This window comes from Anser anser, assembly GCF_964211835.1.
Source record: "Anser anser genome assembly, chromosome: 1".
Lineage (NCBI taxonomy): Eukaryota > Metazoa > Chordata > Aves > Anseriformes > Anatidae > Anser > Anser anser.
This window is the reverse complement of record NC_139720.1, coordinates 200,204,839-200,229,919: the sequence shown is the minus strand read 5'-3', so window position 1 is coordinate 200,229,919 and position 25,081 is coordinate 200,204,839. Positions and strand designations below refer to the sequence as shown.

At 39.9% G+C, this 25,081-nt stretch overlaps 1 protein-coding gene and 1 long non-coding RNA gene across 6 annotated transcripts in view; one reads left to right on the top strand and one right to left on the bottom strand.

Annotated features, from left to right (window-relative positions):
* CCDC82 (coiled-coil domain containing 82) lies at window positions 1-15,895 on the bottom strand. Of its 4 annotated transcripts, none has more exons than XM_083819485.1 (8): window positions 15,161-15,895; window positions 14,094-14,646; window positions 13,243-13,462; window positions 11,989-12,081; window positions 9,950-10,074; window positions 8,953-9,123; window positions 2,713-2,898; window positions 1-2,148 (listed from the first exon to the last, which is right to left on the bottom strand). In XM_083819485.1, exons 2-8 carry the CDS (start codon window positions 14,637-14,639, stop codon window positions 2,083-2,085), a joined length of 1,407 nt encoding a protein of 468 aa, XP_083675611.1. In that variant the 5' UTR covers window positions 14,640-14,646; window positions 15,161-15,895; the 3' UTR covers window positions 1-2,082. The 4 variants fall into 4 exon arrangements, with proteins under 4 accessions (XP_083675611.1, XP_083675610.1, XP_083675612.1 ...); XM_083819484.1 differs by lacking the exon at window positions 15,161-15,895 and adding an exon at window positions 14,729-14,883; XM_083819486.1 differs by lacking the exons at window positions 1-2,148; window positions 15,161-15,895 and adding exons at window positions 2,158-2,597; window positions 14,729-14,885 and having other exon boundaries at window positions 2,693-2,898.
* LOC310892134 overlaps window positions 14,579-25,081 on the top strand; it is a 102,654-nt gene continuing 92,151 nt past the window's right edge. For both annotated transcript variants that reach the window (XR_014577891.1, XR_014577892.1), the window contains exon 1: window positions 14,579-14,669. This is a non-coding gene — a long non-coding RNA (uncharacterized lncRNA). The remainder of the gene's footprint in view (window positions 14,670-25,081) is intronic.

Genomic DNA, 25,081 nt, shown 5'->3' with positions numbered 1-25,081 from the left:
TTTCCCAAACTTATTTTTTTATTTATTGTGGTAGCATTCAGTTTAAACGTGGCAAAATGAGAAACTGACCATTAATTCTAACAGCATTTTTTTTTTTTTTTTTACATAAAAATCATTTTCTAGAGCTTTCAGAAAATTCGGAAGGCAGCAGAATTTAAGACTATTCTGAAAGGGCTGCAAAAGCCCACACCATTAAATGGTACAAACCCCATTAATTTCAAAACATTTTTCCTTCATGAGAAAACGTTACACCAAACAAATGTCATTATTTTAGAGATACCGACAAAAGTGTACAGAGATTTCGCTACCAGAAAGAAGTCAGGTTTTCAACTGGCATTGATTTTCCTAAAAGGGATATGCTTGAGATTGATTCCTCAGTAATTTTAAGTTGATGGGTGTGTTCCCACCAACAGTCCCAGAATAACAAGGATGGACAAGGAAAGAGAATAGAAAGCACAAGTTTCTTCAGCTCTGGTAACCAGGGAGATAAATATGATATATAAAATCTCAGAATATTTACATATTTAACTGACAGTTAAGGTATGAAAATAATGTCTTCAAGTATAAGTTTACTTTAGGGTACGTCTCATCCTCTTTACTGGGATATTTCATCATGGTTTGTAAATCTTGTTACTTACATGGTATGATAGAGAACTGACAATATCGGCTCATTCTACCACCACCTAAACCCATTGCTGAATTTCAACACCTGAAGATATGAAAGTACTTCATTACTTACAATTAATGCTGGAGAAAAGCTACTAAAGGGCAAATTTAAGTTACAGTTCCTACAGAAAAAAAGCCAACAGATTCTGACCATGACATGATAGACGTGGCAGTGGTTGCCTACCCAATCAGCATGTTACCAGTAAAGCGGCATATTGAGCAGGAAGAGTTCTGATGGACAAATACCTGAAAAATTAGGCTTCATTAGTTTTACTTCTGAGAAAGCAACTTGTTAAAAAATCTGGAGAGTTAACAATATCATCCATTTTACCAAGCTGCTCAGCCACAACAGACTAATAAGAGTGTGTGCATACAGAAGGATGTAACAGCCCCTACCTGGATTCAAAACCCTGTGCCCTGCACCTTCTCTTAGGCTACGTCCAATTAATTTTATATGCAGCACAAAGTAAAGGGACAGAAGGGACAATACAGTACTTAACCCTTCCCAGCTCTTCAAAAATCTACTCCCCGTGCCGCATGGTAGGCCATGCATCATGACTCTGAGTAACTCCTACTTTCTGTTGTCGGATTATGCTGAAGGAATTCTTGCTTAGCTTGCATGGCCACACTAATCCACTCTCTTAATTGTTTAGTTACTGCAAGTTGTTGCCATTATGTTTGTACAACATAATTTGACATTTTAAATCTCAGTAAGTTGTCTCAGTTGTGTATCAGAGACAGCATTGTGGGCCCAAGTGTTCAGTTAGATGGCTAAGCCAGACTCAGTCGGTATGACGCCTATAAAGTGACTCATCACCTAGTCTCTAAAGAGAGGAATGACTATTGTGCTGGAAATGTAGTCAGAACTGCAGAATAGTTCCTCTGTTGCCTTGCAACAGTCTATAGTGATACCTCAGAGGGGAAATAAATCTTTGCATTTGGGCCCTTTTCATCATAACTATCATTCTAAATGATTGGACTTGCTTGCAAATTTATAAGGAAAGTACGATGCAAGTCATATGTTCTTGTGTAACATAGCCTCATCTTTCCAAATATCCCTACTTCCAAAGGTCTCAGCATCTCCCACCTTCCCCGTGATGCAGCTCAGCATAGGTAGGCAGAAGTTTTATTTCACAAAAGTAACATCTCAGTATCTGTTTACTTAAGAATAAGAGGAAACTTAGAGTGACCTGTGCGGTAAGACTGGAAAGACCCATTTGGTAAAACTTCAGGTTATTATTTACACAGATGAAAAGAAGATACAGCATATTCTTACACAGTGGTTTACAGACACATGGATTTAAGCATAATACAGCCTAAAAGGAATACTGAAGACCAGGCAGAGATAAAGTGCACGCAGATAAAACGGGTCATTCAGTTCTTTACAGGACGTCTTTCAAAGAGCTATATGACCACTTAATCCATTTTTTCGTCTTGGAAATTGTCTGCATCATTCATGCAGTTTTCAAGATCATTGTATTTCTGCAAATCAAATAGAACTTGTATTATTTGATCAAGGTTTAATAACTGAATTACACAAAGAATGCTTTTTGTGTTTTTCTTCAATACATTAACAAGCATGCCAATAACAATTCAGAAGCAAAGATATCTAAAAGCTTGTTAAATGCAACAGCACTCCAAGTTGTCTTAAAATAGTTCATAAAGTGTTTCTGAAAAAGTCAAAGTACTGAACGTAAAGCGAAAAGTATTCTTGCCGTGCCTCATGTACGTGTTTCCAGTCTTCATGAGTTACATACAGCTTGAGTTTGTTGTGTTGCTGCTTTCAAATGAAACAAGAGCCTGCCCAGCACAGCCCAGAGATCATGCAGCTGCCAGAAAGCTTAATGTCAGAAGCTGATACAAACCGTACGTGAAAGCAGCAGGCATACCGTTTGAGAGACTCGATCGGCAAAAGCAGATGAATGATTAAGCTAAATTCTTATTATCAAAGACCAATAATTCAGAACTTAACAGTTAAATGAAACATTTTATCTCAGCTTTATTTTCTCTCCTTGAAAAAGGATACATCATCTAACTCAGTCATACCTTCTGAATCCACTCAGTGTCTTCCAGGTGACTGTAAAGCCGTTCGACTGTGTCTTTAACTGATTCATCCTCAACACCATCCAACTTGGTAATGGAGCTGCAATCCACATACAACTTGTATTTGAAGTGCTTCAAATTATGGTAAACTCTTGTACGATCTGCACACACTACACCAACCTTCAAAACCTAGACCAAAGTAAACAAATCATTTTCTCAGGGAGAACAGTCATCATCTCGACAATATAACGAATGGCCAACTCAGCCTACCTAATAAAATTTTATCAGTCAATCTGGAAACATTTTTTTAATAATGAAATAAATAAAATGACACTACATGCATAAAATCAGAGTAAAACCACGTAGTTTTCACTACGACGGCAGAACAACTTTGGAGCAAGCAGGCAGTCAGCAAGCCTAAGCAATGGCAGCTTATCAGCACTGTTTTCTTGCAAAAGCTGTACACAGCCATGTTTATAACTACTGTCATCTTTGTTGTCTCCTGGGGGAGCTTTGTTACAAAATCACTAGCATTTTAGACACCCATCATACTGTGAAAGCAGAGGAAGAGGAACTATTTGATGACTTTTGCTTAAAATGTAGTATACTTCTAGGGACAGGAATAACCAGTTCTAGCGTTTTGTAGACTGAATAATATTCAGTATTTCTTTAGTATATACATATTAATACAAATAGGTATGTGCACTGACATATATACTTAATAAATGCATACAGACTTCAAAAAAGTAATATCTGAAACCCCAGGTTTTATACAATGCACATAGATTGCTTATACGAATCTTCAGAAATCCCAAACTTTGACTAAGAGTATGTGAAATCAGGGGTGTGCACAGGGAGATGGAGTCAAAATTCACCTACCTTTCAGGACATCCCACAATAGTAATTGGTGCACCAATTACTATTTCAACCCATGAAGACAAAGACTATCAAATAAGAAATCTACATCTGGCTGGGTTTTGGAGTCAGGTTTTCTACCCTCCAAAGCAGGAAAATAAATACAAGCATGAAGAAATTCAGCTCCTGATGCACACAGGAGAAACCGATTGAGCATTACTACAAAAACCCCACAAACATCCTTCAAGGGCAGCATTGTTTTGGATTGATGTTTTGTCACATCTTTGAGAGTAACAAGCAGATAAATGGCTAAAGGTCAAAATTCTTTGCGTCAATAATAAAAGCTGTGATTGTATTGCTATTTCAGATTACACGCACACATTTCAACAGACCGCATTATTTACTGCAAAATGATCTCTTCTGAGCCACAACAGTGACGCTCTTCATTGCTGCCATTGGTAATAATCTGACTACTCTTTTAAAGTATTAGAAGGTTAAGTTTTAATCAATGCTTACATCCTGCATTTTCAGCAAACTTTCCTAAATGCATGACCAAATGTTTGCATCTGTGAGCAGTCTCCCAAAACATCTGGCCTACTTGTACAACCTAGCTCTAGCAGCATCTACTGACAATGAGAGTGATAGAAAAGCATATTTAGCTCATGTTTATAAATATAAATGCAAATTTAAATTTATTAAATACATAAATACACTTCATTTCTTAAATATATTTATTAACCAACAGCTCAGGTGATATAAACTGGTCACGGAAGTCAACGGAGGCACACTCACTTGAAAGGACTTTTGATTTGACCTACGTAGATGTCTATGAACTGAAAACGTAACCAGCTTGAGACAAAAAAATGCTATTACTATAGTGCAATTCTCTACTGATCATGTATGTTCATGTACCTATAAGCAGCTCCACTTCCTACTCACATCCCGAACTGAAAATGTAAGGCTTACGTTGGGTGCTATAGGTGCTTCTAAAGTGCAAGACCTACCAATCAAGGCAAAGCCTTGACTGACTCAAACTTCCAGAAGTACCATTTCGAACACTGAGACAATCAAGAATGCAATGTGGTGTTTCACTGAGGGTTTCATAGCTTTTTAAGCATTCCAAGCAATGAAGTGTGGTATCTGGAACACTGTTTGATTAGATATCATTCTGCCTCAGATCGAAACTCTGCCTGGCCCAGTTCTTCCCCTGTTACAACGGCTACCAGGAAATGTTTAGGAAGTTAGTATAATATACGGGACTTACACCATAACGTTTATGGTATTATCATACAACTTGTAATAGTCAACAGTTAAGACATTCTGCATCATCTCAGCTATCACATTCCATAGCGTGGAAGGAGCTTCCCCAAGAACCTGTCTAATCCCTTTTGGGACCCAATTACAGTTTTTGCCTCCAAAGTGCCCTGTGGCAAAGAGCTTCATAGTTTATTTATGTGTGTGGTGTGAAGAATTCCCAGACTGGAGAGGTGCCAGAGGAAAATAGTTAAATATCATATAATGTCATTACGCATTGTGTTTTTAAAGCAAGGAAGATCATCTAAAAATACAGTGTTATTTCAAAATGCAGCTTTGGAAAGAATCTCAGCACTGTACACATTCTAATTTTTTCCCCTCACAGTTCTCAGTGACTCTATCCTAATGCTTAACTTATCTGCTCAAGCTGGCCATATCAGCCAAAGTGGTGTTAAATCACTTTGTACGGAATGCAGGAGCACAGCCTGACAACAGCCTAACACGTAGTGACTGAATTCATGTCCTCTCAGCACAGATATAAATGGAAATACAACGCCAAGACTGAGAGCAGAAAACAGTTCATAATGCAGGTGACGCAGGAGCAGAGAAGCGTAAGGGACACCTACAACTCCAAACTGTTCGATTCTCCCTGACCATGGAGGGATGGGAATTGGCAGCTACTCACAACAATCACTGCAAGCCTAAGCAAAACTGGAACAGCTGTTTCTCTTCAGGCCTATTGGCAAAGCAGAATACTTCGGAGATGAGAGAAAAGGAAAGTTTTATGCAGAAGAGGAGGGTTGGAGGTCTGTTTTTGTTCTCTACACATCCACTTTTCTTGGGTATTTTCATATAAAACTTTAGAAATAGTCCAAATATGTATTTCCAGTCAATTTGATCTGCCAGTGCTGATCTGCCTCCTTTCAGTGAATTATTTTTCTTGCAGTGCCAGTTTTATGTCTTTCTGTGTGCCCTTTCTGTTCTTTCTTTTCCTTCAATTGGCAGGACAAGTTGATCAATGCACTGCCAGGAGAACTTCAAAGACAACTTGAGAACAGTACCTTTAACAGTCTCAATTAAAGGTCACCATAGGAATAGGAATGTTGCATTAGCAAGCCATTAGTAAAAATTACTGGAAAGCGCTCAATCACTCGCTCTCCCAGGTCTGTTCTGTAGCCCCTGAGCTCTACTGAGCATGCACGTAGCAACCATCTCACCAGATGCTGGGCTACGCAGGGTAAAGAAAACCCTCGTCTTCTATTGTTAAGCTGAAGAGGATAAAAATGAACCAGCAAGTTAGTTTAATATTCAGTAGGATATTTCAAGTGTTTTCCAAAGTGAAAAACAGCCAATGTGGGACAACATTTGGCCAGCAGTGAGGGGGTTGCTACTGTTACTTCCACAGTTAAACTGGAAGTTGAGTAAAGATTAAATTCTTGTGCAGTTCACTTATTTCTGTGTAGGTAAGGCACATGTTTCCCATGCAAAACTGATTTAAGTTAGTGATCTTCCTGACATATGGGTCTCTAAATGTAGAATAATGACTGTACTATGGTCTGCAGTAGCAGTGCTAGTAAGATTGCTTCCCTGCATCCTAAGTACTTAGTATTTTCTTTCAACAAATCGGGGAAAAGCCAAGCTCTCTTAATTATCATACACACGTGTATTTATCAAAACAGTATTAATGGCTACTGTTCAGCAGGTTCTGTAATCTGTTCAACAAAAAAAAACCCGTCAGTTACCTAGATTTACCTAGATTCTGCATCACATGCAGAGCCCATTATGATGACATAATGATAATCACACTGATGTCCCTCACATGTCTAAATTAGAATATTTACAGAGGTGCAAACTATCTAGGCTTGAGCTTCAGTAAGGTAAGCTTCCAGTTCGTTGAGGGCTTCACTTTATTTTTCTGTAAGAAATCCTATTATATCCTTTTTCAAAACATGTTGTAAATACATCTTGTGCTGACACTTCTTTCAGCAAGCGCTGTGAAGAACTTCATCTGTATTCAGAAACTCTTTTACATGCACAAAGAAAAGGAATATAGCTTCTCCTGAAATACATCTCCTGAAAGAAAGAGATGTAAGAAGAAAGGCAGGAGCTGGATAACAGCTTGGTACGAAAATGCAACAACATTTTATCCTTGACAAATCACGCTTTGAGTTCATCATAAGAGGTCATCAATTACACGACTTAGGAAGGCCACATGCAGACATAATCATAACAATTACTGTTAGCTGTAAATTTTATGTGAAGGTGCCTAAATACTGGGAACACCTAGGTTCTTAAGATTCAAGCTCTTCCAAAGTCTCAGCTGTGCAATACAAGTTGACTGCTCAAGTCATCTAGAATGGCTGCCTAGTGCAACAGTGTGTAACAACGTGAAAGACATGTTTCATACAAAAAATACAATTTAATCCAAAATGTCCTAGTAAAGGCAGCTGGGTGAGAAAAAGATACAAGATTACCTAAGTGGAAATATTTTCTTCTTTGGACAAATTGTTCTGATAATGCAAGAAAGAAAAAAAAAAGGTTCTACTAGAATGTACCAAAGTAGTTGGGAACAAGTCTTCCCAAAAGGAGATAAACAATTTCAAGTGTCATTTCAACTGAGATCTCGAGATACTTTGTCCTGGGTGAATAGCTACATGGGAAACAGCAGATGTGAAAACATCTGAAGAATGAAGCAGTAAATCTTGACTAGGCTGCACTTGGGCTGTTCGAATGACAGTGGCACTATTTCACTCAGTGTTCTGACCTACAGCAAACAAGAGCAGTAAGAATGCACATGGACGCTCCTAATGCTGAAGCAGTAGGCACAGAATTAGCAAACCTAGAGACCCAAGGCAGAACAAACCTTACTGGCAACAAAGTAGAAAGCAGTCATTCCAGCGAGATGATTGTCCATTACACATACAGTTACTTTTATAAAGTTTCTGAAAGCTAATCAATGCACGACTTGTGCTGGGAAGGTCTTAAGGGCATTACAGGCACACAAAAAGGTAAAGGGCTTTCAAGTGATCTAATTTCAGTGAAAAGGCATTCTGATATTTAGAACAGATGTAACTCTGAGGCAAATGTCACTCCTGATTTAAAGCCTCAGACTCCTGGCACAAGGAGATAGGATCTATTCAAGATTAAAAAAAAAAGTCACAGTATTTCTTATGTACTTGGTAAAAACCAGGAATGCCAGACATGTTCAGAGCAACACTCAATTGTATAGTTTCTTTACCAGTAGAGCTGTTTCTCCCTTCTTTATAATATGCTTAGGATTTTCAATCTTCTATTGAACATCCTCTGCCAAAACAAAAAAAAACTACTTTACAAGTAATTGATAAGTGCTTGTATTAGTACCTCAGTTAGCATGTGAATCTTCGTGTGTGCTCTCAGCCTGGTTGACACACAATTTCAAACAGCCTCCACATGCACCACAAAAGACAAGCATGCAGAGGACACCATGTACCTAGAGCATTTCCTTCCTGCTCTGGATATGACTCAGACTGCAGAGATTTGAAACAGAAGAAAAATTGAAGCAAATCTTAATTTTGGGTTGAAGGCAATAGTTTTCAATGAAATCTGTCACATGTCCCGGAACACTTTATCTTTTTTATCATGATGTTCAGCTCACAATTGGATATACTTAGTAGTAGTTCATGCAGTGCAAGTGCATGTGCTGTAACAGGTACTAATACTACTAAGTAGTAAAGGTGGGGAGGAAACAGAACACCAATGACTGAGATGCAGGCAAAATCAAAGGTCATAGAAAAACATCTGATTTATTTTCTTGATAAGAGGTGTTGTTTTTTTGGAAGATATTTTTCAAGACCTCTTTCCCAAGATGTTAGAAAGGGCCAGGGGTATGGAGGGAAGCATCTATTTCTCCTCATTTTCATAGAAACTTCCTTCATAACTCCTAGCTAGATCCATGTCAATACTCCTCAAGATTGCAAAATGGTCCTCACATTTTAAAAATGAACAGGAGTTCAGATGCAAAGTACAGCAACTTAACTCTTGCCTCTGGTATTATAGACGTTACAGGTGCTGACAGGATTTCTGTTTGTTGTATGAGTTTCCGTAACACTAGACAAAGCTTAAAAATAATTATATAAGGTGCTTGTTTGAAGTTACCTGTTTGTCATCTGACATGAAGTCATCTGCTTCCAAGGTTCTGCTATTATAAAGCTTTCCAGATAGTAGCACATTAAACTTACAATACCGATTCAATCCACAGGCCTGACAAAACTTATTTGTTGGATTTTTCAAGATGATGCGAACATTTGGGTAACAATCAACACGCTCCTGAAAAACATTTTTCTGTTAGCATTAAAGAATCTCCATAAACTTGAACAGACTGCTGAGTACCTTCTATTAGCACAAAGTTAGCAGTAGAGAAACCAAAGAGATTCAAACGTGAAGTTTTTTTAGCATTCAGTTGCAAATGTATATACCTTCTCAATCATTTTCTAACATGTTACCCAGTTTTCTTTCATTTAGCTTCAGGTCTAAAGAATGACTCCAGCATCCAGGCAGTTATTTTTCTTTCATCTCTCCCTCTGTTTTTATTTTTTCTGGGGTGGTGATCAGGGCAACTGTATCAGTGCGTCTACCTCAAATAAATACACTGTATCTCACCACTGCTTATACTCAACTATTGCAGTGATTACAAGGTCACCACAGCTATAACTCTCATAGTATTCCAGTACTTCCCATACAATGATTTTGACTAGGCTACTGTATCTTGGCTTCATATTTTTGAAGTAGCAGAATATTCATGATGAACATACTGTTTTTTTGTGGTAGGGGGATAAATTTTTGTTATAACATTGAACAAGTGACAAAAAATACTCTAAATAGCATCTGCTAAAGTTAGCTGGAGAAGCATTCAGGTCACAGGAAACAAAATCTGAACGTTTATCTGAATGTTTGTTGTGTGTTTATAAACACAAATATTTCTGATATTTGCAAGTATCAAAACTAGTTACAGATGGTAAAGAGCAATGAGTCTCTTAAAAATATATATACATATATAGTGAGTATTGTACCTTTATTCAAAATTATACTATTGAAAAAATCTGTCAGTAACTATATAATTTGGAGACAACCATTTAAAGTAGAAGCTACATACCTTGTACCGATCTTTCCAGCGACTTCTGGAGATTAAGTTGTCAAGACGAGGCTGAATGAAACGGTCATCCAAATAATGAAGGGAGAGCAACATATCTTGTGCATACTTCTTTTGCCTTGTTCCATCTGTTCAGCAAGAGTCATTACTGATTTGCTGACCATCATATGTTGTACAAGTTTCCTCAAATAAAATTTTCAAGGACATTATGCTTCTGCATACTAAGAACCATGAATAATTGTAATAAACTACTACTGAGTACATTTACTACTGTTACCCAGAAAAGTGATACATGCATTTTTGATGAACTAATACATTTAATTATTTTACAGGTAATTATCACAAGAGGTACACGAATAAACTCTACAAGCCAGGTTAAAGTGGAAAGCTGTCAACCCAAAGGTAGAACTATTCACTCAATGCCATTTAAAGGAATGGAAAAGGAAAAAAAAAAAACGTCTTGCTTTTTGCCCAGCTTATGTGAGGAGTTCATAATGTACAAGAGAAGGTTGTAATCCACGAAAACAAACTGTCGAGTAGCTTCCCAGCAGAAATTTTGACAGCTCTCTTCTCCTTCACCACTTCTAAGCAACACATAGAAACTGACCTTTAGCCTTCAGCAGCCCAGTCACATGCCGTGAGTTAAGCAGCATAAATATTTCCAAATATTTACTCAAGCAAAAGAAATAAACCCGTAAGATGAGTAAAATATGAGTATTCCACAATTATCTGCCAGATATGTGCTAGATTCCAGGAATTAACCAGGAGTTTCACTGGTGCAGGCCAATTCTTACCGTCTCAGGCTTCAGCACGTACAGAAAAACACTAATTTGTGCAGTTACCTTTCCTAATCTTTTAGCGATGCTGTTATCAAAGGATGGCTGGCTATCTAGCCTTTTCTATAAAAACAGTTAATTGTCATTATCATTATAGCTATCATAATTACTATCTATAGTTCTTCCACATATGCTTTACATGTTTTCAATAAATCAGTTACGCTGAAAGCTTTAAAGAGGTCGTGCTAGACTTTTAAATTTTTTTCACAATAAAAAGCAAGTCTACCACTAAACTAGCGGCTCTTAGTTCAAACTAGTTAACTTGTGTTAACTTCCATGAACTGAGAAAAACCCATTCTGTGTTCTGAAAATGTGTTGTAATGCTAGGTAATGTTGTAATGCTCATAGTATATAATATTCTTCGGAATACATCCTTTAACCTACCTTCATAGCTGATATACCACTAGCACCTTGGCAGGGAGTTAATAATTTTCTACAGCAGATACAATATGAAACAGAAGGAATGTCACATAGCATAAATCTGGCAAGATTTACTTGTTACTCTTCATAAGCTTGTTGCACTTGGTAAAACAGAACAATACCTGAAAGGACCAGCAGTGGTAGCTGAAAGAAATTTTTAGTTGCAAGAATACACAACCTTTACTCTAAAGCCTGTGGTGTATTTCAGTTTCTCCATTCACCCTGATCTCCTGGTGACACCAGAAGCTGCCATTAAAGTTCACCAGGCCAAATCCCAAAAGCCACTTCCTCAGTAAAAACAAGCCAAGAAGTCCTGGCTGCAGTTGAAATTTGTTTTATCTCAAAGATCAAATGTTAAAGATTCAGACACAGAATAATCACCATAACTAAAATTATCATCTATCAAATTTCCTAGAAAAAGCTATGAAACACGACATTTTGAAAAATCACCTGACCTTGCAATCTTTCCGTTGAGATGCTTATTTTGAAATTAATTTTACTTTCATGCTGGAACTATTACTACTGATCAGCAACACATAAACGCTTCCTTACACCTCAGAATGCCTAATGGGCTTAAAAGAATGAAGTCCACACACTTTTCCAAGATTACTCTACTCGTTTCAGATAGATTAACTTCCTAAAGTTATAAAGCAGAAAAACTACAAACAGATCTCAGGGATTTCAACTCACAAACTTATACTCTAATCGGGAGACCATCTTTTCCAAGAATAAATGCTTTTGTTTGTCTTTGCATGCACTATTACATTTTAAATGTAATTTACTTACCATACAACGACTTCAGGAAAGTGTCATCAATTGCATTTATCAGAAAAGCCTTTACTATCCTTTGGAAGTGTACATAAGGACTACAGCGAGATACTGGAAAGAAATAAGCAGAAAAATAAGCAGAATTTAAAAAAAAAAAAAGAAAGTAAAAAAGAAAGTGTAAGCAAATGTGACTGTCATATAAGAAGATTTTTTTTCCATTATTGTAAATTTAGAATTTTAAAGTCATTTAAATATGAATTTAAAAATACTGTTAAATGTCCCACATCAAAACCCCTTATTTAAGATCTTGCATTTAAATAGTGCTTCTCATCCCAATAATCTTAATGAATTTTAGAGTGTCCTAAAGTCACACATGTCCTTTCATCAGGAGCCTAATACAGGAGCTATAAACACAAACTAAAGAAAATAAATTGTTCTATGAATAGCAGGAAGTAATGCAAACAACAGAAGGTCAGGCTTATGATTTTTATTTTCCTAACTTTCTTTCAAATAAACATAATTCTGCTCATGTCTTTACTGGGGAACAAATACGACAAATGCATGTAACCATCTACACTAGCACTGCCTATCCTGTCAGTACACACCTCCTTCTAACAACAAAGTATGCAAGAAGAAAACCAGCATAAACTTCTGGTTCAAGTTTCTCCTCCATCCAGATACCAGTTTTCACAAAAGGAACCTGAGCAACACGACAAGCGTTCTGATTCTGTGCAGCTTGTCTAAAACTGATGTATGAATTCAGAAACCCCTACAGATCAGTGCTTCCAAGTCTCACTGCCATAAATAAAAATACATTAAAAACAAAACAAACAAAAAACAACCCACAATATAAAAGCCTAACTCACAGCAAGACTCTTATGTCATTCTCCAAAACAGAACTGATCCAGAATTAATGTACTTGCTCTTGGGGTACATCGCAAGATGGAGGATGACAGCTGTCTCAAAAGGAATGATTCCATCATAGGTGGCCTCATTCTACAGCAGACTGACAAAAAAAAATAAATCTGGGCAATGGAGCTCCTTGTCCTTCTCTCCAAATTATACCCTCCCTTTAATAACATACAGAAGGACTGTAAAAGTTTACTGTGGAAACCACGAGCACTTTCACAAATGAAAGCCGTTCAGGAATTTCTGCTTTTAAACTATCATATCCCGTTACACAGTCTTATTTTGTATTTAGGGCCCATAAATATTTATTGCAGCACTAAAAACAAGTTATAAATATAGAATTGTAACTAATTTTGATCTTACACTGTGGGATGTAGTATGCCAGCAATTCGCTATTTGATGTATTTAGTTCTTTTTGTTGCTTTTTTTCACTCTTTACTTGCTCTGTGTCGTCATCACCACTTTCTTCTTCCTCATCATTAACTATAAAGTCTTTCATGCTATCACTGTCAGTTTCACTTTCTTCTGTTGGTGTGAGGTAACAGAATGGTTCCTCTTCTATTTCTGTTTCACTATTGGTATCCTAATTAAATTAAAAAATATATTTCAAAAGCAAATCAAGAATTTTCAGTGTCTGCACTATCAAAATACTACATCTACTGGACCTTCTAATGACCACAATTGTTAACAAGAAATAATATATCTCAAAAAATCCATCGTTCTGTACTACATGACGATTACTTTCTGCTTTAAATCAGCGATCTCCATGTACCTCTCTTCAGTCAAACAGACTGAATAGGAATTAAGGTAACATGAGATTTCTAAGGTGCTTCAACAGGCACTTTGTTTCTTGATAAGAGTAATCTGATAGCCTAAGGAAAAAGGAATATTAAAGATATTTTTTCCCTTTCTGACAACATAGAGAATATAGATATGTGCATTCTAAGCTGCTTAGTCATCAGAAAGCCTGAAAGAGCAAATGAAGGGAAATTCTTAAATCCTCAGCAATGAAAATTAAATTAGAACTAAAGGTCTTCAGCAGTCAATATTGTTATTTAGTTCACGTGACAACTGTTGAAATGTGATAGGATTACTGATTTGTCATGAATAAAAACCAAAACAAATTTTTACAAATCCTACTGATTAATATCTATTAATTGCCATCTTCCCCTATATTTAGTGGTGGAACTGAAGCTCAAAGATAAAATTCAGACCTCACAATTTTCACTCCTACAGGATGTCCGAGATGCTCTTTGTCTTGCAAGACCTTTCAATTTGGCCAATACTTTCTGTTTCCTATTAGTAGAAACGTCTTCTGCAGGGCACGTTTTATCAGGCTGCTGTTCTTGGGAACTCTCATCTTCATTAATTATACAATGGCGTTTGGCAAAAACTTTCCTAACAAGGATATCACTGTCCTCGCTTTCATCACTGTCGTGCAGTACCGAGCTGTTCAACCTCTTACGCTTCCCAGGCACAACGCATTCATCATCTGTTATTTCCCCACTGTGGATTTTCTCCTCCTGATCCGCAAAGCCATTCTTCAGAACAGTTTCATCTTTTTCACCCACTCCGTCTTCTGACACGGTGGATTCAGCGGACTCTTCCTCCTCTGAGGCAAACGAGGATTCGTCATCGCTGTCAAACAGTATGAGCTCCCTTTTAGTGCGTCTCCAGTCCACGCGGGATTTGGCCGACAGTTCCGCTCCTGCCGTCTTATTTCTGGTTTCGTACCTTCTCACACCTGCTCCTACCTCCATCGGGAAGCTGTGACAACACAACACGCACCGGTAAGACAACGCACCTAATACGTTATCCCAAAGAAGGAGGGACAGCTGGCATATTTTACCACGTAAAAGTCCGATATTTAACGCGCCCTTCAGTGAGACACGCAGCGAACATCACCACGCCAAACTCGGGACTTCTGAGGAGGGCACGCCTTCCTCAAAACACGCTTACGAGCAGAAATACCCCCACCCAGCCTGAATAAATGGGAAAAACCTTTAAGTCCGTCACCCCCTCCCACACCGACCGCCCATTGCCGAGGCAGAGAGCTCGGGCCCGGCCACCTCAGGCCTGTCGCGGTGTCCCCCCGGGCCCTGTGCCCCCCCGGTGGGGCTGGGGCGCCCCGACGGGAGCCGGGCCGGGCCCAACGGGGCTCATCCCTCTCCCCCCGCCGCCACGGCGCAGGCCGATGGTCCCTGTCGCGCTCTGTCGCGCCATATCGCAACGTATCGCGGCGTGTCGCGCCCTGTCGCCGCCCGGCCCCGCCGTTAGTTACCGGGAGCGCTTCCCGCGCCCCAGCGCCCGCGCGAGCGGCCGAGGGCAGGTTGCCGCCCCACCCAGCGCTCCGCGCGCCGCGATTGGCTGCCGCGGCCTGTCACTCAGCCCCCGGGCTGTTTACGGAAGTGCTGACAGGTCATTGGGGAGGCGGGGGTGTCACGTGCTTTGCACGGGGTTCGCAGGTTGGCGCGCGGTGCTGGAGATCGGGGGGTCGCCGGTTCGAGTCCTGCCCCCGCCTCGGGGCACGGCTCCGCCGTCCTCCCGGCCCTCAGGTCACCGCCTGGCAGGCGGGGGTAGCGCTGGGCTGCGATGGCTTGGTTGTGATCGTCTTTCAGCCTGATACAGTTGTGTTCCTGAGGCTCTGTGGGCTTGTGAGGCATGGGGTAAGGGGGATTCTGGTGGCCACTGGAGGCTGCAGGTCGTAGAACGATTCATATAGGATCACAGCATGGCTTGGGTTGGAAGGGACCTTAAGGATTATTTAATTCCACCCCCCTGCCGTGGGCAGGGACACCTCCCACCAGACCAGGTTGCCCAAAGCCCCATCCAGCCTGGCCTTGAGCACCTCCAGGGATGGGGCATCCACAGCTTCTCTGGGCAGCCTGGGCCAGGGCCTCACCACCCTCTGAGGGAAGGATTTCTTCTGAATATCTAATCTAAATCTTCTCTTTTCTAGTTTAAAGCCATTCCCCCTTGTCCTATCCCTAAACCCCCTGACAAAGAGTCCCTCCCCAGCTTTCCTGTAGCCCCGTTTAGGTACTGGCAGGCCGCTGTAAGGTCTCCCCGGAGCCTTCTCTTCTCCAGGCTGAACAATCCCAACTCTCTCAGCCTGTCTTGGCAGGAGAGGTGCTCCAGCCCCTTGATCATCCTCATGGCCGTCCTCAGGACTTGCTCTAGTACTTCCATGTCCTTCTTGTGCTGGGGCCCCAGAGCTGAACTCAGAGCTCCAGGTGGGGTCTCACAAGAGCCCTTCTCAGAGGGGGTCAATCCCCTCCCTCACCCTGCTGGCTGCCCTGCTCTTGGTGCAGCACAGGGTACAGTTGGCTTTCTGGGCTGCAAGCGCACATTGCTGGCTCATGTCGAGCTTCTCATCCACCAACACCCCCAGGTCCTTCTCCTCAGGGCTGCTCTCACTCCATTCTCCGCCCAGCCTGTATTCGTGCTTGGGATTGCCCCAGCCCAGGTGCAGGACCTTGCACTGGGCCTTTTTGAACGTCATGAGGTTTGCACAGGCCCACCTCTCAGGCCTGTCCAGGTTCCTCTGGATGGCATCCCTTCCCTGCAGCGTGTTGACCCCACCACACAGCTTGGTGTTGTTGGCAGGTCACCAACACCTGGCCTGAGGCTTCCCTGTGAAAGCAGCTTCTTCACAGCTGTGCACTACTGTCTGCTGTCTTGTGAGGAAACCTGGTAATTTTCACATGTTCAACCCCCAAATGTTGGGGGACATGAAAACAGAGGTTGTTGCAGCTGTAATTATGGGGAGGTTTGGGGTCACCAGACTGGGGCCCACCCGCAGCTGAAATCCCAAGGGTGCCTGTGCTTTGGAAACCCTCTGCCAGCCCACCGTCCTCTGTGGGCTGCCCTGGAAGAAAACAACACTTTGACAACTGTAAATCATATTTTGGGTATGATGCCAGCTGCTCTGTGGTTCCCTTCAGTTCCTGCCATGTCCAGGTGAAAAATCAGCAGCTAGGTGACATACAGATGTCCTCCTAGAGCTGGCACTCGAGGAGAGAGCTGCCAGCTCAGTACAGAGCTCTTTTTTATTCATAATAACAATTTAGCAGCACACACCCAACTGCTCAGCAAGGGCACTGCTGTCAGCTGGGGCTGGCCCTGTGCTGCAGGGAACCCCCAAAATGGAGGGTAGGAAATGGGGAGGTGGCCCGAATGCTGTCTTGGTCAGGGGGGAACGCAGGAGTATTGCAGCATGCAGTCTGGGGGATGGAGAGAAGAAAAAAATCATAAGGAACCAAGTTGCATTAGTTTTACTGCTCAAAGAACAAGACATTTTCTGGATCAGTATACACAAAAAAAGAAACTATTAAAATCTACAGGAATGATCTTCTGTTGTTTGTCTGCTTAAAATGTCTACCGAATGTAATGCTGGATTCTGTTCAATGCTAATACTTTTACAGATGAATTTTACTAACAAGATTTGTATCTTCGATTTGCTTCTTCATTGCTTGGTCCGCAGTAGCAAACTACTGCTGTCCTGGAACGCACTATGATGACATTATTTGTACTGCTTTGTCTTAACAAGACCTTGTAAATGCCTCCATGTATTTCTTTAAAAATAAGTGGTAATGAAAACACAAAGAGAGGAAATACCTGGAAATGAAAGACAGTTCTTTCTCATCTTATTTACATAGCACTGCTATGGATTTCATATGGCTTTCACATACACAAAGAGGTTCGGACAGGTGTTTATGTAGATGGTGGGTTGATTTCCCACTGAAATGTTTATATTGCAAGGATTAAAATGGTTATAATTCAAGGATTATATTGCATTAAGGGACCTATAGTACCGGCCTGGCATTTATTTTAATTGCTTGAAAGTCAGCAAGTGGGTTTTCAAATAAATAAGCGGAGCAGAGTTTGCACAGGGTTTAATGCTCCCTCCGAGCTGCGAAGCTGGCATTTCGGGGTGCTGGGCTCTCCCTGGTCTTCATCGCGATTCTTGCTTCCAACGTCGCCATCTAGTGATAGAAGGCGTGAAGAAAACCTTACAATTGTACCACTGTAGTACAGCACATAGGAATAAGGCAATTGCAATGAATGTTTTATATGGAACTAAAGAAAATGCATGAGATATATATTTTTTACTTAAATAGTATGAAGAGTTTCAGTTATCGTGTTGTCTTCTGAAAGACAGTTGAGCAGTTTTTCTTACACACAGTGCTAAAAGATCTTGTCTTGATTTTTCTGATAATTTTTCAGTTAAGTATGGAGTCCCAGTTCCAGGGCAGTCAGCACTGTGGGGTTGTGTTGTGTCCTCAGATTTTAGAACTGGACCTCCAGTCAGGAGACAAGTTCTCGAAAAAGTCCAGTTTACTGCACTCTAAATTTCCTAAAAATTTCCCTAAAAAAATAGGCAAACTCATCTGTCACATAAAAAAAAAATAAAAAATTGCACTGCAGTTTCTGTAAAGTCTGAGCTCTTCTAGAATTCAGCGATATCTGGGATTCTATGGACATCCCTCCCATTAAATGGACTGTTCCTCCGTGGGGTATTCTTTCCCTAAGGTAAACAATGGGAAGCTCAGAGCCCACATTTCCCAGGGACTGCTTCCTGCACCAGAGCAGAGTTTGCAAACCCTCTGTGACTCCCAGGCGTACTGAGCATCAGGCTGGCTCATACCCAAATAAGAGCGCTAGAAAGAAAAATAGGGAAAACAAAAAAAAAAAACCACAAACCAAAAACAACGACAGTGAACTCTCATGCTTTTGAAATAATTTTTCAGCAGGCACAAGGAGGTCCAGCATCTCAGGTCCTTAGCACGGACTGTTATTTTTGCTGCTCACTAGTTTACATCAGCAGGGACTCCCTGTCCCTTCACCAAAGGCCCTACTCAGTCCATTTAGCTCATGCACTAAATACAGAGACAGATGTGAATTAAACAGACTATAACTGTTCTATCACCTGAACGAGCTGCTAGGACTTGTAGGGAGCCCCTCAATTAAAGCTCTGCCTGGAGCACAGAAACTAAATACAGGGTCATCTTTCTTTCTTTTGTTCTTTCTCTCATTCTTGCTTTCTGCCTGCTGAACTCAACCTCCTACAGAGTTCCTAAAGAGAATATCACAGGAGACTTGTTATCTTGCATTCCTCTGCCTCCTGTTCCTCTTCAATGGAAGACCATTTTTCTAATTTCAGGGAAAATCCCCGTAAAGGATAAAACTGCCCAAAAGCTCTGCTAGCTGCTGGCTTTTTGACACAATTCTTGTCATATTCGCTATCATGCTAGCCAGCACCAACAGAGAAATTTACTTTAATAGTTATAGTTTATTAGCAGAAAATATTTTAAAATTCATTTTCAAGGCATATCTTAAAGAATTTCCATCTCAATTAAGAAGTTTTTTGAAAATTTAAAAAGTTTTCTAGAGCATAAAGGTAATATTCAAACTTATTCTAAATGCTTTTTTTATAATTATTTTGGCATACTTTTGTTAATAATGCAACTTTTCTCAGAGGCTGCAATTCACTTCTGCACAGAAGCCTTTTTAAAGAATTAAATAGGGTTTATGAGATTCTTAATCCTGGTTCTGGCTCTTTGTGCAGGGTTGAATTTCATAGAAAGAGTGAATTTCAGACAAAGGAGACCAATGGAGTTAACATTTAATCTCTTTTTGAAGCCCTGAGAGCCTTCTGGTCTCACGACATTCTGAAATCATGTTCCATATACAAAAGTTTTCTTTGTCTGTTTTGTAGGGTGGATCACAATTACTAGGTGACTTGCATGTTTATGTTGTCTGCAGTGCCTTTGGGAGTGCTCGTTGTTCCTGCTATTTAAAAGTCCTAATAATGAATAAAATGTGTAGTCTACTTTGCCGTTTATGTGTGGAAGTTATAATATTTTGCCTTCTGTGCCTGAAGTATCTATAGTCTAATAGTAAGACGCGTAACAGAGTTGATGTTCAATATCACTTTTATTTAAAGATCACCTGAATTGTGCTCCAATTCCATCCCAGTAAAACTCAATTTATTTCATTTTCACTGCCGTAAGATTTAAGAAATATTCTGGTCTCTCACCATCAGATAGAATATGAATTACACGCTTCTGTGTTGAAGAAAAAGATGGAGGAGTAAATAGGATTTGATGTTTATCTGGTGTCAGTATGAGTGCGAGGCGTTCCTGTCCAGCCTTGGAAAGGCTTTGTTTGAACAGTGTCGAGGTTTAGATAGCATCAGCAATAACGTGACCACATTGATGTGCTGAGTTTTGAGCAAGAGCGATTCAAGGCATAACTTAAAAGCATCCGCATGAATTACGTAACGAAGGTCAGGATTTATGTGCAACGTGAGGAGTGGCATTTTATGATACTTTTAGAGTTTTTCACCTTCGTTTTGATATTTCGTTGACAATTTACTTTTAGCTTTTGGGTGGTTTATTTTCTCTTTGTCACAAACCACATATAACTGTTTGGCAGCAGTTCTCCAGCTGGAGCAGAAACTTTTGCCAGGAAGAATGTGATGAATCATGATGTGTGACCAGAATAGCTGTACTATTAAAATGGCCAGGAGTAGATGTCATTCCACCCATAAAACCGTAATTAGCTTCTCTGGTGTATTTAACCTGGGACAGTGGAGAAAAGGAATTCTTACAACAAACTGTAGTGGCAAAAGCATTTATCTGCTTGTATAAACTGCAACTACACTAACTTTTTGCTGTGATGACAATCCCAGAATCTCTATACCTGCAAAGCCTTTCAAGTATAGACAGTCTTATTTTTTTAACTGGCTTGATTAGCATCTTTTTAAAGCCTTCTTATGTGTTTTCCTGCCATATACGTAAGTAAAAAAAAGTACAAACCAAATATTTAAACTGAAATGATGCAAACACTTGACTGGTTAACCTCAGCTGCATGCAATACGCAGAGAATACCCAAGTATATGCAAATAAACTGACATCCTTCCAAATCATTTCTTATTGTACTATTATTTTTTTTATTTATTTAACTGAGGGAAAGAAGATGAAGTAATCCTGTTTGTAAGGAGGTAGAAATTTAGTTATTATAGCTCTAACAGTTAGAAATCTATTAAAATCTATTAAATCTATTTCTATTCTATAGAAATCTATTAAATATGTGCATAATAACAAAGTCAGAATAAAGTACTATCTCATTCCAGGGCTAATGCTTCTTCTTCTCTAAGATGTACTATTTGACAAGTAAGAAAGAATCCTTTGTCTAAGGTTATTATTGTTTGTATTCAGGTCTTTGGCACCAGAAAAGACAGCTATCAAGACAGTTGCAGAGCAATTGAGTTTTGGTTCTTAACCTGCTGCTAACTGAGCCCACAAGAAAAGTTCAACTGGCTACAACCTCACAGAATTGTACCCTGACAGATCAATACAGAAAAATGAGATGCGTGTAGAGATGCATTAGAGAGATAATAAAGAGCAGGGTATTCTTTGAAGTACATATAATATGTTTTAAAATACATTTGGATTAGATGAAAAAAGTAGCTGCTATGGAGAGTTCTTTCCTTTGTTAAAGGAATTAAACTAGAAAATGGATTTCCACTTTAGGTATTCAACTCTGAAATTCTTATTTTTTTCACATTACTGTGCAAGTTGCACATCTACCCTTGTTCAATATTCTTCTCCTCTCCCTTTGCATTCTCTTTTATTTGCTGACCCCTCATTCAAGAACTGGTCCGTAATGCAGCAATGCTGAATTTAGGGGGCATATTTGTACTTTAAAATCTGTGAATCTTCGAACATAATTGGAGATATATGGACAAAAATTATATGTATTATGTATCAAAGGTACCCCAAAACGAACTGTAGACAAGACAGACACAAATGCTGGTATCCAGTAAAAGATTATCTTTTTAAGCACAAGTTCCTTGTAATTTTAATAACTGATTGTTTTCTTCAACAAACATGTTCACTCAGTGTATAGGTCCAGTCTTTGCAGAGGCACAGGGGAGTGGTGGGGTTTTTCCTCTCCCTCTGTATTTAAAGTTTCCCATCTGCTTTACTATAGGAAAGTTCCTGCCTGTTCCTTCCCTGCAAAAGTAGCCTTTGAGCTCACCCAAGCCCTGCTACACGATGCCAAGCTTGTGGTGTGGGTTCTGGTAAGCCAACGGGAAAAAGCAAATGAAAAGGCATTACAGAAACCTTCTGTCTTGAAATTCTACCTTGGAATTATCAAAACCAGAGGACAGTAGGTTGAGGCCAGTACAGGATCTCTGAGATTATCCACTTCCTTTGAGATTATATAGATCAGGAACATCTTAATTTCTGCCTCCTTTCCCCATGCTCCCAAATAGCAGCTGGTGCACAATACCAGCATTTTCAGCAAGGTGAGACAGGCCTGAAAAAATGCTGCTATGTAGGTAAGCAGTTAGGGGCTGAATTGCCTCCGAACACTGGGAATGACAAAATAAACTGGTCGTGTGAGAGGGCTCCAAGACCTGTGCTCCTTTGGGGTCTAGGGCTAGATTTTTATCTTAGATTTCTTAGACTAATGTAGTTTCTAAGTTCCTTTCCCATGACTTTTCTATTTCTGATGTTATCTAAGCATATGTGGCATACTTTCCCATTCGGACGTAGGGGTGTATAGTTCATTAACTGGGGGCTTATATTTTAGCTACATGACATGCCTGAGGATTGTCATGGCTACTTTAAGCACATGGGGATATTGTGGGAGGGAAAAGAGAGTTCTTAGTTCTTGGTGGGGAGTGTGGGGAGAGTTGCTTTTATTAGATATGGACATTTGCCAGTAGCTTGGCTATAAAACTAGTTCTGACTGTAATTTTTATTGTTTGAAAGGCTTTCATATTACCCCCCCCCCCTTTTCTTTTGTAATTGGGCTTACTAAAAAAGAATTATTGGAAATATAATTATACTCATACTAAACACTTATGAATTTCTTCCATGTGAATATAATGGTATCATGCAATTATATGGCCTTTTGCCTTCACGTAAGGTGCCTACTTCAATAGTAGGGTGTAACATTTTCATATTATACTTTTCTTCTTATTATTTTTTGGCTCTGTTCAAGCATTCATAGTTGGTAAAGATGGTGGTTAAATCACATCTTCGGTTCCAAGCATCACATTGGCAAAGTGCTTAATGTTGTTTGTAAGCAGAGTAGAACATGAGGACGTAACTGCAGAATTGCTGGACCTCTGCTTTGCCCATGTGCTAGGATAAGTCAAGACACAATTGTTTTGTGGGGAGGCACAGGAGAGGCATTTCAGTTTGACTTGCTGTTACTGTTTTGAATATTCATCATATTCATCGCTTGTATTAGAGAACAGCTACCAGTTCAGACACAGGCCTGCAGCATTAGTTGGCTACTGCAGAAAGCTTGTCACCGGTCCTTGGAATGTACAATTTAAGGATGAGGAGACAGAGGGTGCATAAAGGAAACCAAAAACGAGCAGAGGGACACAGCCAGTTATTTATGATTGCAATGATAACCAAAGGTCACAGAACCACAGTTTCATAAACAGTGTGAATCAAATCTCAGATAACTTTGGAATTGGATTGTTGTTTTGGCAGAAAACAGCATTTCTGTAGCATTAAGTTATTAAATCAGTCCCTTCTCCCTCTGACAGTGCCAGACAAGTAGGAAACATAGGCAGTGATCTCATAATTTTAGCTGGGGAGCTAAAGGAAGTGAAAGGAATTGAGTGAAGCACCTAAAAAAATAATACAGGAGACAACTCCTGTGGTTATAAAGAAGATTTCATTCAAAATAAGCTTGCTTTATATACATATTTGGGCAAACTCACAGTGACCACTTACTCCACTTGAACATGATTAAGTGATTAGTGCTGATCATATTTCCTTCAGCTGGAGAGATTTACTTGCTAAGCCAGCCATAGTTTCTGCCCCCCTTTAGACCTCTGTAGTATTTATTTAGTTTAGTCAAAATTGACAGCGCTGTTTTAGCCAAGGCGATATTCAAGCAAACAGCAAAATTCTGCATAGCACCCTCCTCTAGATATGCACCTCTAGATATAGTTGGTCCTGCACCTGCATATTTTGCTAATGTTCCTTTACGTGGGGTTTGTTAGTGGGACTGTTAGTGGGACTTTTTTTTTTTTTTTTTTTTTTTTTGGTTCCTGCTCCTTACAGTTGAGTAGGCAATAAAGGAAACTTCCTGAAGTACAGGTTCATGAGTTCTGCCTCTGATTCCCCATCTCCCCCACCCCTGATACTCAATAACCCCAGAGCCAGTGATCTTCAGCCCTGGTACACTTCTCTGCCTCCCAATTCCCAACAAATACACACTTCTTTGTGACCCTCGGGGCTGATGACTCCAAGTTTGGGAGTGAATGTAATTAGAATATCTGGTATCTAGGAAATAGCAAAAAAGGTGGCCACGAATCTGCTCAGATATGTTATGACTACTTTCTGTCTGTGCTTCAGAACAGAATAGCTCACATTGCCAATACTTCTGCCTCCAAGAATATCTGTGAATTAGTTATGTAGGAAAAATAACAATCTTCCTTTTTCTTTCCGTGGAGGCAAAAGAAATAAAACCTATTGCAAACATTGTTCCTTATGAATGCTCACAAAATTTTTACTTAACATCGTATTTGCCTGAGAGATGTGAATCCCAGGAATCCATGCTGAAACAACTGAACCGTGTTTCAAAAAACTCTACATTCAGTATTCATCTTCTGATAAACTAGGTGTTAAGGTCATTGGCCATTAAAGTCACATTTAGGCCCTTGATTTCCCACTGAAATCTGAGTGTATCAGGCCCCGACTCCTATGTAGGCACTTTAGTGTCATTAATTTCAGTTAACATTAAATGTTTTAATGCTTCTGAGATTCTCAGCTTTGCTTCTTGTTGGTGTTTCTATGTGTTTTTGAGTGAAAAGGCACCTCTGTCCATCATAAGAACAAATACTGCACAGAAATTATGGCATGGTAACCCTGACTAACCAAGTGGTAATTTGAGAGGTCTTTGCACGGGGATGAGACCAGGGGAGCAGGAGGATCGTGGTGGCACTAGGAGCAGGAATGATGGATATTTCACAGCATAGTAAGATTGTTGTGGGGCGCAGGCCTTCTAGCACGCTACAGGGAAACAGGGAAAGTACTACAGAATGACAAGGAAGAAAACAAAGGACGTTCCCTTGCCCGTTTATCTATGATTAGGGTGGGTGACTGACTAGGGGCAATGTTCCTTGACTGGAAAGCAAAGCTGCCAGACAGAAAGGTCCCATCCC